At 48.3% G+C, this 15,203-nt stretch overlaps 3 protein-coding genes across 3 annotated transcripts in view; 1 reads left to right on the top strand and 2 right to left on the bottom strand.

Annotated features, from left to right (window-relative positions):
- DNAAF2 (dynein axonemal assembly factor 2) overlaps positions 1 to 4,086 on the top strand; it is a 14,267-nt gene extending 10,181 nt beyond the window's left edge. Inside the window, exons 2-3 of the mRNA XM_057383371.1 lie at positions 503 to 649; positions 2,308 to 4,086. Of these exons, the coding sequence (XP_057239354.1) occupies positions 503 to 649; positions 2,308 to 2,736 (576 nt within the window). The 3' untranslated portion in view covers positions 2,737 to 4,086. The remainder of the gene's footprint in view (positions 1 to 502; positions 650 to 2,307) is intronic.
- Positions 4,087 to 4,140: 54 nt separating this feature from the next.
- On the bottom strand, positions 4,141 to 5,937 carry MGAT2 (alpha-1,6-mannosyl-glycoprotein 2-beta-N-acetylglucosaminyltransferase). The gene has a single exon (XM_057383372.1). It carries the CDS (start codon positions 5,896 to 5,898, stop codon positions 4,564 to 4,566), a length of 1,335 nt encoding a protein of 444 aa, XP_057239355.1. The 5' UTR covers positions 5,899 to 5,937; the 3' UTR covers positions 4,141 to 4,563.
- A 2,348-nt stretch (positions 5,938 to 8,285) lies between these two features.
- Positions 8,286 to 15,177, bottom strand: LRR1 (leucine rich repeat protein 1). Its single transcript, XM_057383374.1, has 4 exons — positions 14,903 to 15,177; positions 14,723 to 14,821; positions 10,991 to 11,718; positions 8,286 to 9,182 (listed from the first exon to the last, which is right to left on the bottom strand). The coding sequence occupies exons 1-4, from the start codon at positions 15,077 to 15,079 to the stop codon at positions 8,930 to 8,932; spliced, it is 1,257 nt and encodes a 418-aa protein (XP_057239357.1). The 5' UTR covers positions 15,080 to 15,177; the 3' UTR covers positions 8,286 to 8,929.
- Positions 15,178 to 15,203: the final 26 nt, after the last annotated feature.

The following is a 15,203-nucleotide window of genomic DNA, read 5'->3' as shown; positions in this document are numbered from 1 at the left end:
TTTTTGTTTTTTTCCAACTGGCTTGTCTGCACGGAGATCTGAGCAGCCTCCCTTGCTGGGTGTGAAATGGATACAGCCCTGAGTGTTCCAGATCTGATCTCAGAGCAAAGATCCCTCTCCAAAAGGAGGTGTTTGTGTTTTCTAAACCCACAASAGTCTCACACCTTCCTGGTGTTAACACAGGTGGGGACAGTGGAACAAATAATTTATCAGAGAGGGTCTAAATTTCTATATTAGTCCCCCATCCAAGGAGAGAAATCTTATTTCTTTTATATTTGATACGATGCAGATTTGTAATTTCAAGCAAAATGAGCTAAGCACTGATTTTAATTCATTTCACCTCATTTTCTGAATGTCTGACTTAGAATTTCTCTGTCAAGACATGAGCGTGCTGTGAAACTTGGGAATCAATCCTGGCTTTCTTTGCAGTGAGTTTTTAACCCTGAAGTTTAGCACAAAAAGGACCTAACTTGCTGTTTTCTCTCTTTTTTTTTTTCTCTAGGAAAGATTGTTTGTCAGTGAAGAGAACATTGATGGATTTCTGGGTGCTGCTTTCTGCCCTTCCCCTTGCTCCCAATCAGCAGGGGAAAGCCAGGCTTTAATTGAAGTGCTGGATGTTACTGAGGACAGAATTCAAATCAGGGTGGAGGTAAGGATCCCTGCCTGATTTATGTTCTTCACCAAGATCCTATCAACCCCCACTGAAACAGCTTTGTTCCTGTTTTGTCCTGAGAAAGCAGGGGAAACCCAAAACTGGGCTGATTTGCAAGTATAAAACTCAGTTTTTAGAAGTAAATCTCGGTTTTTGTGCCATTTAATGTGACCAAAGGATTGCAGCCTCCTCTGTTTCATTTGGAMGATGGAGAACTGGGATTTAATCCTTAAAAAAAGTGCTTTTTTTTCTTGCAGGAATACTTCACTCTCTCAGCTTTGTACAGGTAGAGAAATCCTAGAGGGTTTTGTCTGGGAAGAATCGTGTCTCATCTTTATTCASTCCATGTGTTGGAATACTTGGAGGGTTCCTGTTGTGTAGATAATTAAACATGAGGCTATTAATCTTCAACACTGGTCTCAAATTCAATCCTGGTGGTTTCAGGCCTCACTCAGACTCTTATTCCTCTATCTAGAGCAGGATTAAACCATCCTCCCTTTGCAAAAGAGATGAAAAAATAAAAATGTTAATTTTGTAGGGAAGAAAATGTGAGGTAACCCCCCAAATTAACTGGGATTTCTTTCCAAAATTTGGGTGAAACATTTCTTAAAAAAAACATAAATGAAGGAAGAAGCAGGGCACTGAACTGGGGACTGCAGATGGGGTTAATGTGTGAATGATTTATTGRAGGCAAGTTCAGACAAAGCATGTGACCTCTGGAACTGGGCTGGAGGCCCCARGAGTTTCCTAAAGTTTGTGGATCCAGCTTCACTTTCACAGCTGCTATGGGTTGTACATAAAAAAAAAATCAAATTCCAAGTGCTGGAGAGCAGATGGGTCTGTTTGGGGAGCTGARAAAGGGMAGMTGAGATACCTCAAATCATCACATTCCTGCTCCTGTGTGGGGCCAGGAKTTGGGATTGATGATTTTTGGTCCCTTCCARCTCAGRGAATTCCATGATTGTGTTCATGTAGGACAATTTTCCAGTTTGGGAAGGATTTACTGGTGTTTCTTGTGTTTCCTGTTGGAGTGAGCAGTGGTTTGGGGTGTGAGAAAGAGATTTTTTTGAATCCATGAATCCAGCTGCTCATGGACAGATCCTGCCTCTCCCCTGCCAGTGATTTAGGAATTATCAGCAATTTTTTTTTTGCCCAAAACAAAAAATGGTGATGGTAACAGTGAAACTGGGGAACTGCTCTTTGGCAAACCACAATTCCTGGATGAGCTCCCCAGGTCGGTGATTCCCTGAAATTCCAGGACATCTGAGATCCCCTGGCTCATTCTGTGGTCCCAATTTATAAATCAGGCTGGGTGTGGTGAGTTTGGCCACTGCTGCTCCAGTTTGGCCACTGCCCAGCACCGTTTCCTAAAGCAGAGGAAACTCTGAGGACTCAAAAAGCCCTCCCTGCCACTCATTCCCACGCGCCCRACAAGAGCAGGAAAACCTCAACATTTGGCTCTTTTGGCTCCTGGAAGGACAATCATGGAATCAAGATCTCATTTAGGTTTTGGAGGAACTTTATCTGCTTCCAGGGAGAGGGAGATCTTTCACTGTCCCTGTTGGGAGAAACAAATCCCTCTTGTCTTTACAGTTGTGTGTGTGCACAGTTTGTTCCATTCCAGCTCTAAAATAATTCATTTATTTCCTTGACAGCCACAGGAACGTGATGGAGAAGGAACACTTGGCAGCTCAGGGGGAGCAAAAACCAACAGCAACCCCGAAACAAAGGCAGAAACAAAGTGTCCTGCAGCTGAGGAACGTGCTGCGGGATCCACCCCAGCTGAAACAATAGGAAAAGTAGGCTCCAGTTCACAGCATTGTTTGCAGCCTGAACCTCCTGACAGCGGTTCAGCCATTCCTGGCCACTCGGGGAGAAAAGAGCCCGATTTAGAAAATGCTGCTACAGCAGGAGAMACAGCCCCGGTGCCGGGATCTGGAAAACAAGAATTGCTGGAGGGGATGCCAGGATCCCCCATCCTGCGGGAAGTGAACCCTGAGGATGGCAGCGAGAGGATCCTGCGGGATCACCGAACGCACTGCCCCATCACTTTTCACAATTCTTTGCTCTATGACTTGGATTAGTTTCATTATTTTAGGATTTCCTTGTGTTGTTTGATTCTCGCTGCGATTTCCACTTTTCAGAGCAGCCCGTGAAACTGGTTCAACATCAAAACCTTACAATTTTCAGAGTTTAACAATTTTCTAATCACTAATTTTACTGATGAAAAAGTTGCAGTTYGAGGTGACTCTGAGCTCCTGGAAAAAGATGTATCTTTATTGTTTACATAAATTTTTTATTCTCTTCCCACGTTTCGGGGATTATTTGTATATATSCTTGGTCTAATGGCTCCCACGGGAATTAAGCAGTATTCATCATTTTCCAAACCTTTCATTTGGTGATAACTGCAGGATTAGACTCGCAGTGATTCTCAGCAATCAAACGAAAATTTCTAATTACCCAGAGAAGTTCTAATTAGTCTCCTAGAAATAATCAGCATTTATACCCTGCATTCCCTGCTAGTGCTGTGCTTTGGTTCTGCAGCACCCAGATATCCCCCAGCTCAACAAATTCCACTGCATAGGAACATCCTCTGGGTGCATGTCTGCTCTGCAGTATTTACAGTTGGTGAAATGRATTCTCTTTATCCACATTAGATTTATTTTTCACAGTTTCCCTTGAGTTTCAGCGTTTCTCACCTCTCTAAAGCACAATAACCAAGAGAACACATCTAATAATAAACTTCCCGTTCCCCTTTCTCAYTGCTGCTGAACTGTTTTCTCTCACTTCTGTTTTCTTTAGAGTGCTGCAGGACACAGAGGTGCTTTAGAGAGTTAAATTTGTCTCTGCTGGGCTAAGCTGAACCCCCAGCAGCTTTTTGGGAAAGGTCTGCCAGAGCTGAGGCACCAGCAACAGCCCTGACCCAGCACAACACAACACGGAGCAACCGCATTGCAAAATTGTAGTTAAATAACCCCTGGAAAAGGGAAAAAGCAGCATTTTCTTTCTCTAACATATTTATCTGTCTTACAAAGAGCTGCTGAGGTGCTTCTGCCACGGCTGTGGTTCAAAGAGGAGCAGCATTAAAGCAGCATCAACAAACAGCTCCATGGCTCCAGCTCAGCCCAGTCCCACCACACAGCAGCAGTTTTTACACAGCTGATGAATTCGAAAGCAACTTTTTTTTTCTCTAAAAAATCCAAACAAAAGAGGTGTTGTGCCACCAGTTCGCTACTCTTTTTTTCTGCCTCAATTAATGAGTATCATTAAAAATTTAATGAAGTTAAATGCACGCTGCTAGAAGGGGTGATGGCACRTGTCCAGCCCTCGGGATTAAAGAGAAACTCCCCCCTCCTTCCCATCCTGACTTTTTAGGAACATGAGATGACATCATCTTTTTGCTGACAATCAAGAACTTCTCTAGGCTTACAAAACAACTGAATTTTTATTTCGGCAGAACTAAAAAAATCATATATTTATCTACATCGTAGTAAAAACAATGAAATTTATTTTTTTTTTGTCATCCTTCATATATTCATCRAACACAGCGCAACCGAACCGGGACTCGGGGATGGGGCGTGAGGTGACCCCGGGTGGGACCTCGGGCACCACCAGAGCTTTGAAGCACCAAAAAAGATGCACTTAAAAAGTGTTCTCTTCCTCCTCCTCCTCCTCCTCCTCCCAGCAAACACAGCAGCAGGTCACTTTTTGCGTAGGGGCTGCAGCACGTCACCCGTTTCCAAAACGTGGTTGCCAAACATGAGAGATTACTATTTTGGGACACCTTTAACAAGAATGTTTATTCAGATTAAAGCAGAAACCAAYTGATAAATGCTGTTTATACACGTGTGTGCCCGTAAAAGACACAATGGAACAACTCGAGAAGAAAAAGAAGGCTGCGAGAAGGATCCTCACTGGAGTCGGCGGTAACTCTTACAGAGTTCRTGGTCCCTGATGTCTCCCCACCCTCCGTTCTTGACGTGAGGGGACAGGGGAGCCATGGAGTACCTTTTACTGACACTCATCGCCTCGGGAAACAGGTACTGTTGGTTGCTGTTCAAGAGAGAGTCGATTTTGGCACTCTGGGTRGACGGTCTGCARGATTTCTTGTGGTGCATGCCACAGTCCCCCGTGTGAAAAATCCTGGGGATTTCGGGAACCAGCACTTTCCAGAACTTTGGAAGACAAGAGACAGTCAAGTGCTGCAGAGTCCAGTCCCAGTTGTAGTCATCGTAGGTGCAGAAGGCRTCCGTGCACTCGATGAGTTTCTGGTAGGTGTCTCTGCCGAATGCCATGCCCATGTTGTGCTCCGTGGATTTCCACGTCTTCATCTCCACCTTGTCGGCGCGGCCGGCGAATCCGCCCCGCACGGGGCTGTAGGTGCCCAGCGACACGAGCTGGCACTCGGGGCACTCGCGYTGCCGCAGCGCCCACAGCCGCTTGAGGACGTGGTAGAAATCGGGCGCCAGGTAATGATCCTCCTCCAGGAACAGCACGGGCCCCGCGTGTTCCCGCAGCGCCCGCACGCGTTCCCACACGAAGTGCAGCTTCCACCACCAGTGGTGCTTGGTCTGCGCGAACCGCGCCTCGCGGTAGTGCCCGAACGAATCGGGGAACTCGGCGTTGATGCAGCCCAAGCGCAGCGCCGCCGCTTTGCCCACGTCGCGGGGGCAGTCGCGGGGGTCGTGGCCCGGGAATTCGCGCGGGTACAGCTGGATGCTGAACGGGAAGAACACCTGCAGCACCGGGCAGAAGTCCACGCGGGCCGCCAGCCGGTTGAGCTCCTCGGCCCACAGGTCGTGGCTCAGCACCAGCAGCACGTTCTCCACGCCCGGCGCCCGCCGCAGCGACTCGAGCAGCAGCCGCAGGTGCTCGGCGCGGTCGTGCACCTGCACCACGAGCACCACGTCGGGCCGCGCCGGGAAGCGCCCGGCGTTCCGCACCGGCTGGTCGAAGTTCAGGCGGTACACGAGCGAGCGGTAACTCAGCGTCGCGTTCTCGGACAGCACCTCCGCCGCCACGGCGACCGACGCGTTTGCGGCGGAGCGGCGCGGCACCGGCGGCGGGGGCTCGCTGACCCGCGGCGGCTCCCCGGTGCTACCGGGACCGCCCCGCTGCTGCTGCTGCTGCTGCTGCTGTTGCTGCCGCCGCCGCCCGCCGCCGCCGGTGCCCCAGAGCGCCAGGGCGCAGAGCGCCAGGGCCAGCGCCAGCAGCAGCACCTTGCGCTTGTAGACGCGCAGCCGCATGGTCCCGGCGGCGGCGGCCCCGCTCCGCCGCTCCCGCCGCCGCCGCCGCCGCCGCTCCCGCTCCCAGCGCGCGCGCGCCGCCGCCGCCCCGCGCGCACACGTCGCCGTTCCTCATTGGCCGGCTCTGCCGCCGCCGCGGCCGTTCCATTGGCTGGAGGGGCCGTCAATCAACTCGCCGCGCTTCCGCCGCGCGGGGGGGGCCGCGCAGCCGCCGCCGTCGCACCGCGCTCTGATTGGGCGGCGCCGAAAGGGGCGGGGCCAAAGGGTGACGGGCGTGGGGGGCGGGAAGGGGCAGCGAAATCCTTCGGGATTGGGGCAAAAAAGGGAAAATAACTGGAAATGCACGGAAAACACACGGAAAGCACCCGGGATTCGAGAGAGTAACGTAGAAGAGAATAGAACACAAGATTTGAGGAATAGGACATTAAAAATCGTTATGCAATGGCAAGAATAAGGTGAAAAATCATTCAAAAAATGCAGGAATAAGATAAAATCACTGTAGGACTGAAAGAATAAGGTAAARTAATTCTCAGGTTGAAAGAAAACAATTGTAACATTGACAGAATAAAAGAAAATAATACTGTATTAGAAAGATTAAGATTACAAACCCATTCTAGAAAGGTAAGAATTAACAAATTCACTCCAGCATTCAAAATTGATTCTAGAATTGCAAGTATTAAATGACTCCAAATTTTTTTACATTAATATGAGTAAAATAATTCTAGAACTGCAAGAATAAGATGAGAAAACCATCATAGATTGGCAAGTATAATATATAGAAAGATAAAATTCCAGAATGATAAAGACAAGGTAACAAAACCGTTCTGGGTTGGTAAAAACAATATTTGAGAAAAAATTATTCTGGAAATGCAAGAATTACACAATTCCAGAATGGCAGGGAATAAGATAAAATTGCTCCAGAATTTTAAGAACAAGAGAAATRATATAGATTTGAAAGATTAAGATAATTTTAAAAGTCTAGAATTGTAAGAGATTCATGCTAGGATTGCAAGAATAATTTATTCTAGATTTGAAAGAATATATGGATAAAATAGTTCTAGAAAGGCAATGGGGGGGAATCTAGAATTGCAATAATAATGCTTTAAAATCACTGGAATGGCAAGAATGCAATAAAAATAATTCAGGAGCTGTGAGAATATGGTAAGAAAATAACCCCAGAACTGCAAGGATCAGGTAAGAACATAATTCTAAAACTTCAAGAATAAGTAATAAAATAACTCTGTGATGACAAGAATAACACRTAATAATTCTAGAATTTCAGGAATATAAGAAGACATTCTAGAATAAGAATAATCCATAAGATATTCTAAAATGATGAGGATATCATAAACCAATATGTAATTATAATTAATGGTGATAATTCCTCTGCTGATTTTCCTGTCACACACCAGGATAAATAATAATAAATAAATAATAATAAATAAATAATAATAAAAATAATAATAGTAATAAAAACACCTGATTGCTTGGCTGAGAGCATGAAGGGACAGGACACAGGGAATAGCTTCAAACTGGAAAATGGAGGATTTAGGTTGGATCTTGGGAATTGGGAATTGCTGGCTGGGATGGAATTCCAGCCCTGGATCCCTTTGAGTGCCCCAGGCCAGGCTGGACATTGGGGCTGGGAGCAGCCTGGGACAGTGGGAGGGCAGGGGTGGAATGGGATGGGATTTAGGGTCCCTTCAACCCAAAGCATCCCAGGATTCTGCCAACAGGGCTCCCCAGGAGAGAGAGACCCCCGTATCGTGTCCAAAATTCCTGCAGTCCCACAGGAGCCCAGGATTCCATTCCCGCCCCATTTCCCTCCTCTGATCACTGCTCCCCCAAAAGGTGTTTTTCTCCATGAATCTCCCTCCCTTCACAGCAGCATCAGCCCGGGGTTAGCTCTGCTGAATGGGTGTAATTCCAGGACCATGGAATTGTCAAAATCAGGAAAAACCTCAAATATTGAGTCCAACCCTTCCCCAGCACCACCGAGGCCATCACTGCCCCACGTCCCAATGGATTTTAAACCCTTCCAGGGATGGGGACTCCACCACTGCCCACCAGCYCACCCCTTCCATGAGGAATTTTTCCCAATATCCAATCTAAACCTCCCCCAGTCAGCCCTCAGTGCCACTCCAGAATTGTGCTGCCTCCAAACCATCACATGTCCAGGACATGGGATTGCTCAAAACTCCTCAAGGGACCTTTGTTCCCTGCTGTTCCAATCTCCCAGTCATGCAGCAGCTGAGGAGATGTGAAATAAAGAGTTTGTGGATACGCTCAGTGTTTGGTGTCTTCCCCAGAAAAAAAAAGCCTGCAGTTAATTAATGGAAAACAATGCATGAAAATTTCCTCAGACAAAAACACAATCCACAAATCCATAGAAGGGTTTCAAAATTTAATAAGTCAACACAGTGAAACAAATTGAAGAATCGTTAAAATGTGAGGATTAAGAAACAAAGTTTCAGGCACGTGTTTAGAAAAAAAGACATTTCTGCTATCACAAAGAGGGGAAACCCCCAAAAAAAAACATTTGCTCTGGTAAAAACCCAGCAATGCTGGTCCCTGCTCGAAGTGGGAATGTTTTAACAGAATCTTTAAAAAAGAAGCACCTGGAGTTACATAACCGGTTTGGAWGTGATTTCTCCTCCACAGTAAAAAAGTTGGGAAGAGTGGAGTGCAGTCCCTCGTGTGGGTAAGTTTGGGATCCCAAAGAGGAGCCACTTACCCCACAAAACATAGAAAACTGCTGCGAGACTCCGAGCAAGAGCCCTGGGAGCAGGAAAAGGAAAATCCATTCTAAGGAAGGTTCTCTCCAGCTAAACATTGCTTTGTGCTCCAACCAAAAGAAGTTCCAGAGGGGGAGAAAAGCCAGGCCTGGCTCAGGCTGGGTGTCCCTCACTCGATCCCAGAATGATTTCTCTCCACAGAAGCACCGGTGACACCGCGGGCGGGCAGAGAGCAGGAAACACCTCCAGCTCCTCCATCCCTGGGCACAACATCGGGCACAGCTTTGCCACCGTGGTCACCCATTGCTCTGCAGGTGCCTGTCCAGGAACTGGGAATAGCAGTCCAGAGAGCAGAAATAGCAGAGGATGGGAGCCTCGGTGCCTCCCATGTTGTCCACCAGCACCACRGTGTGGGCCACGTGGTGCAGGTTCATGGTCACCGTGATCTGGATGAAGCTGCTCAGGCAGGCACTCCCACAGCGACACGTTTTGGCCACTTCCAGGTCCTTACAGAGGTGGGAAGGGAGGAGGTGACAGCCGTAAGGGATTCTGTGGAGTGAGAGGAGTGARGGTGAATTCACCACAAAATTCACACAAATGCAGAGACAGGCCACAGGCATCAGCTAGGAGAGTTATTCTGATCATTCCCRGAGCACAGATGTGGAAAATTGGAGATTTTGGACTGGTTGGGAATGAAATGCCACTTCCCAAGACAGTCCCTAAGGACTTGAACTCCAGGAGACACCACAACAGGGAGCTCACAGCAATCCTGACAGCCTGGGCCACGGCCAACAAGGGAATTAGGAAGATTAAGAATAATGAGAATTAGAGAATTCAAGGAAGATTAAGAATAATGAAACAACTGGGCACATTCCGTTCTTCCCTCACATTCCCCAGGGAGAGCTCTGTGTTTCACCCTGATTTACTCCTCCGTCTCTAACACCTCAGAGAAAGCAGGAGGGAAAAGGAGCCTTTTGCAGCAGCACTGCCCTGCAGGCATGAAATGCAAAGTTCTGCCACTCCACAGCTCTCTCCATGCCACCATCGTGTCAGCAATGACATCCAGAGTCAGGAACGGGAATTGCTCCTTTTGGAATGTGCAGCAAAGCTGTGATGAGTTTGGGGTACAAAAGAAACAATTTCCCTGCAGGATTTTGTCGGGGCAGCTGAAGTGTGGGGCTCAGCAGTGCCCAGCTGGCACTCCAAACTCAGCTCAGATCCCACTGACTCACATCCTGCCTCCACCTACACATTCCCAATTCTTTCCACACACCATCACTCACACAGCCAAGACTCCGATGGGTTGGTTTTGTTTTTTCACCACTTTAATTTCAGAACACCCTTTTTTCTGGTGAGGAAAAGCATAATCAGAGCTCTGGTGCTTTCCCAGATTGAAGATTGATTTCTAAATATTATTTTTGCATCTTCCTTCCTTCTGTTTTGGCTCTTCCTCAAGGTTTTTRCAGTAACTGAAATCTGACCAGTGCTGAGGGATTCCATCCTCTAGAAAAAAAAACCCAGTCTTAATATTTACATCAAATCCACTGCAATTTACATAAATTTGGGAAAGGAGACGTGTGGGGTTTAATTAATAAAACCATCAATGTCAGAAATGGATGATTAGGYCCAGAACATGTGGTGGCTCAGCTCCCTTCAGGGTGTGCCTGTAGATGCCTTTGGTGCAAATTTCTGCACAATYACCACGGGTTTATGGGGCACTCCCCACCCTCAAGGCAGGAATGGGCACAGGATGGAGATCAGGGACAGTTGAAACCTCTCTCTCACCCCTTTCTGTGCCAAATTTCTGTCTTTGTGCTCTCTTTTCACCCAGAACAGGGTGGGAACAGCAGCACTGGTACCTGGAGTGATGGAATTGGTGTGGGTGGGGGAAAAGGAGAGAGCTGATAACAAACAGCAGCCTGGGAGGATGTTATYTATTTGGTGAAATAATATTTTTTAAATTACTTCAGACCTGGGGTTTTGTGAATAAGGCAGAACACTCCAACACCAAGGGAAATTAGAAGCTTAAAGAAAACCTGTGGCAGGGAGAAGCCTGCAGCAGAAGCACCTCAGGGCTGTAGAGCTGATTCTCTTTACTCAAAGATTCAAACATTCTGTTCATCCCTCTTTGGTGGATAAAAACACCTCAGACTGGCTTTTCCTAAWTTCCTCCAAAGGCACTAATTCCCTGCTTTGTCCTGACGGTTTGACAAGTGGAATTCAAAGGAATTTTAATCTTATGAATTTAATGGATGATGAGCAACAGGCAGAGAGGGGAAAGGAAAGAGCTAAGTGAGGGAAGGTGGAGGGACTGGACAGGTGAGGAGCAGTGCAAGGTGTGCCCTCACCACCCTTACCTGTGATTGATGGTAGCCCTGGCAGCACACTCCAGCAGAGTCAACGGGATTTTCAGCTGGATGTTGGGAACCAGYGGGTTGGGCTGCTCGAAAGGATTCCCAAAGAGATCCAAATTCTCCAGAGACAGTTTYCTGAAGTCACTGGGCAGGAAGGGCAGCTTGTTGCGCGCGGCCGACAGGAAGCGCAGGCGGCTCAGCTGCCCGATCCTGCAGGGCAGGCGCAGCAGGGCGTTGTCATCCAGCTTCAGCTGCACCAGACCCCGCAGCTGGCAGAACTCAATGGGCAGAGCCTGGATCTGGTTCTGGCTCAAATCCAGGAACTGCAGGCATTTCTGCAGGCCTGAGCTGCACAGGGCCCCGCTGAAAGCCTCCAGGTGGTTGTCGTGCAGGTCCAGCTCCTGCAGACACACCAGGTCCCCCAGCGTGGCCGGCAGCTGCTTGATGTGGTTGTGGCTCAAATCCAGCTTGCGCAGCTTCTTCAGGGACAGCACCCTTGTGTCGATCCTGGCCAGTTTGCAGTATGAGGTCTGCAGGTGCTCCAGGGAGAAAGGGAAGCTCTTGGTGAGGGGATAATCCCTCCTGGAGGTGATGATCATTTTGGTCTTGGGTTTCTCCACGTCGGAGTTCTTGGCTGGGACCAGAGGTGAGAGAGGGAGAGCTCCTGCGTCGGTGCCTTGGTGAGCCAGTCTCACGGCTGAAAGGAAAGTCTTTAAATTGCTCACATTTGCCTGCGGGAGAACACAAGGCTGGAGTTAAAAGTTCATTATCCTTGCTTATTGACGCTTTTTTGGGTGTGTAACTCAGCTGGGTCATGGGATGGGAGAGGGAACAGCTCTGTTATGAATAAACTGAGTCGAAGTGTGCTGCAGCTGAAAATAAAGTACAGAAAAAACCCTGATCCACTGGGACCTCCCTAAAATCCATCAGGATAAAGGACAGACTCACATGGGGAAATCAGAGGTCTAAAACCTGAGGCAGTAATTCCTGGAAGTTGGTAGGAAGGAAAAAGGATGGAAGTTGGGGTTAAATTCAGCATAAAGGAAGGTGGAAAGCTTCCAGGCAGGTGAAGGCGGTGGCCACACACAGCTTTAGCAGACAGGAGGAAAAGTCTTTGCAAACAAAGAATGCTTTAGGAGGGATACAATGTAAAAAAATGGCAGAAAATTCCCAGACTGGTTGGCGTTGGAAAGAACCCTAAATCCCATCCCACCCCCTGCCATGGCAGGGACACCTCCCACTGTCCCAGGCTGCTCCCAGCCCCAATGTCCAGCCTGGCCTTGGACATTTCCAAGGATCCTGGGACAGCCACAGCTGCTCTGGGAATTCTATTCCAGGGCCTCCCCACCCTCACAGGGAAGAATTCCTTCCCAAAATCCCACCCATCCCTGCCCTCTGGCAGGGGAAACTGTTAAAAGCTTCCACTGACTTTCACTAAGAACAGAGTATCAGGTGACTTGTATTTAAATAAAGATCCAGGAAGCTGAGATACATCTGTTGCACTGATTTAATTCACTTTTACGAACAGCAGGGTGACCAAATATTTATTTTCTATATTTTCCAGCAAGTCTCTGCCTGAGCTGACAGACACTGAGCTAAAAAGTGAATTCTAAAATAAAAGCCACAATGCAGCCTTAAAAGAAAAGAACAAACTTGAAGTTTTAGCAGAGCTCTGGAGCCCAGAGGTTGTCCCTGTGCTCCCAGCTGTGACTGCCCAAGCTCAGGGACACATTTGGCACCTGAAAGACAAACCTGCTCCTCAAAATTTTTGTTTGGATCAAATTTAAGAGGGCTCAGGACTAGAGTACAACAAAACAGGGATATTGGAGATAATCCTGGATGGAATGGGAGATAAATAAAGAGATTAAAGGTCAAACATAATTGACTGCATCTGTAAACTAAAGTTACCATTTTCTTTAATTAAGCATTCCAAGCACAACTCYTGCTCTGACACCTTCCAGAGGTGGGAAAGCTGCCCAACAAACACCGTGGGATGCAAGACAGRTTATCCAGAGAAACTGTGGCTGCCCCATCCCTGGAAATGTCCAAAGCCAGGGCTTGGAGCACCCTGGAACAGTGGGAGGTGTCCCTGCCCRTGGCAGAGGTGGGAAGCACAATTTTCCCCCACAAAACATCCTAAGGGACATGTAGGATTTCTAAACCTGTTGCTGAGAAACCCTGAATGGGTTGAAGAAAATACTAAGATATATCTAAGGAAAAAAAAAGCCAATAATTAGTTGGAATAGCTCAGGATGCAATTTCCTGCCACAAACCTGAAGCCTCAGCCACAGAGACAATGTTGAGAAAGCAGTTTAATGTGTGGTGATGCCTCCCACAAAAGACCCAGATTTTATTATTTCTGCTCCAGGGTTGAATGCTCTGGTCTGGTGTTTCCCAACTCAATTCCTGACCCGCTGAGTGCAGCAAACCCAGTGCCTGGCAGAGCACAAACAGGGGGATTTCCCAGGGCAGCTGCACACAACCAATATTTCCATTTCCAGTACCTGGAAACCTCTTTTCCACAAAGGTTTTGTCCATCTTTGAGAGTTGAGAAGTTTTTCTGTAATAAAATAATAAAATTCTGGCAGAAAACTACAGAAAAGTTAAGAAAGATCTTCAATCTGGGTTCTGGATTTGGAGCATTTCAGAGGAACCTGTAATATTTTGTGATAAACTTTCTGATTTCTCACTCTCCAGCAAAACAATTCGGAGTAAAGCAGGCAGAAGATATTCTGAATCTAATGAAAGAGCCTTAATTAAAAAAAAATACACATTGGTTTCTAACAGGAAAAACTTAATTGGGTTTGGTCTTCTCCTTTTCTGATTAACCCTTTAACCATTTCATAAAATTAAGGCTGCCTTCCTCATATTCAAACAACAGAAAGGCAAAAGGATTTTCCAAACCAGCAATCAACATTATTTGCTTTTCTTACTCTATATATAAAGTTTTAGGTAAGAATTCAGAGGTTTTAGAGAAAAACCCTACAGGGATATAAAACATTCCTTCAACTTGCACAGAAGAAAAGGACATGAGAGTTTACTGTTAATATGTGATTTTTTGGGTGAGTTTAGCATTGTTAAAAATACTTTACAGCTTCCAAAAAAATCTATGAACTGCAAATAAATACTGGTGTTTGAAATGAGGAGAGGTGGTGCCTGTGCCCTGGGCTGTGTGTGCTTTGAAAGCCACAGTGGGCATTGATGTTTGTGCACAAAAACAAGAGGATTCTCCATTTATTTTCCGTGAGAAACACTGTAAAAACAACTATTTAATGGASTTTAAGGCCAGAGAGCAACATTGTATCAGAGCGGTGAAAAAACTYGTTCCTAAGGAAGCTGTGAAGAACAAAATAAAAACGGACTTTGGAAGACSCAGAAGAACACAGTCCAGAAAATAGGGAACGGCTTCCCAGTGCCAGCGAGCGGGGATAGATGGATACTGGGAAGGAATTCCTGGCTAGGAGGGAGGGAGCCCCTGGAATAGAATTCCCAGAGAAACTGTGGCTGCCCCTGGATCCCTGGAAGTCCAAGGCCAGGCTGGACATTGGGGCTGGGAGCAGCCTGGGATGGGGCAAGGTGCCCTATGGCAGGGGGTGCAATGAGATGGGATTTAATGTCCCTTCCAACCCAAACCATTCTGGAATCCTACCGTCCCTGCCCCGCTTGCTGTGGCGGTCCCGGAGCCCCCCGGAGCCCCCCGGCCCCGCCGCTCCCCGTTCCCGGTGCCGGTCCCACCTTGCTGAGGCACAGATCCACCGCGGGCTCCCGCAGCCGCACCGTGGCCTTTCCCTCGTCCACGAAACGCGTGAAGAGCCGCTCCACGTTCTGCTGCACCTGCGGGCACAGCGGGCTCAGCGGCATTCCCCGGGGCACCCCCCCACCCCCGGCGCGGCCCGCCCCCGCCGCTGTCCCCACCTTGTAGCGAGCCCCGCCGCGGTCCCGCGCCGTGCACACCATCAGGTAAATCCCGGCTCCGGCAGCGCCGGGCGGGCGCCCGAGAGACAGCAGCGCCCGCGCCCCGCGGCCGCGGCCCTGCAGCCCGCAGGTGGGCAGGAGCCGGCTCAGCACCTCCACYTCGCACTGCAGCCGCATCCCGGTCCCGGTCCGGACCCAAACCCGACACCGRTACCGGTACCGGGCCCGGCCCGCGCACGGCGGGCGGCGCCGCCGGGGCCCTACGGAGCTGTGCGCGCACGGCCGCCCGCCGTGGTGCCTG

This window comes from Malurus melanocephalus, unplaced genomic scaffold (genome assembly GCF_030028575.1).
Source record: "Malurus melanocephalus ecotype Western Australia unplaced genomic scaffold, MMel_1.1 scaffold_627, whole genome shotgun sequence".
NCBI lineage: Eukaryota > Metazoa > Chordata > Aves > Passeriformes > Maluridae > Malurus > Malurus melanocephalus.
Note: the sequence above shows the minus strand (reverse complement) of the source record. Positions and strands in the feature narration are given on the sequence as shown.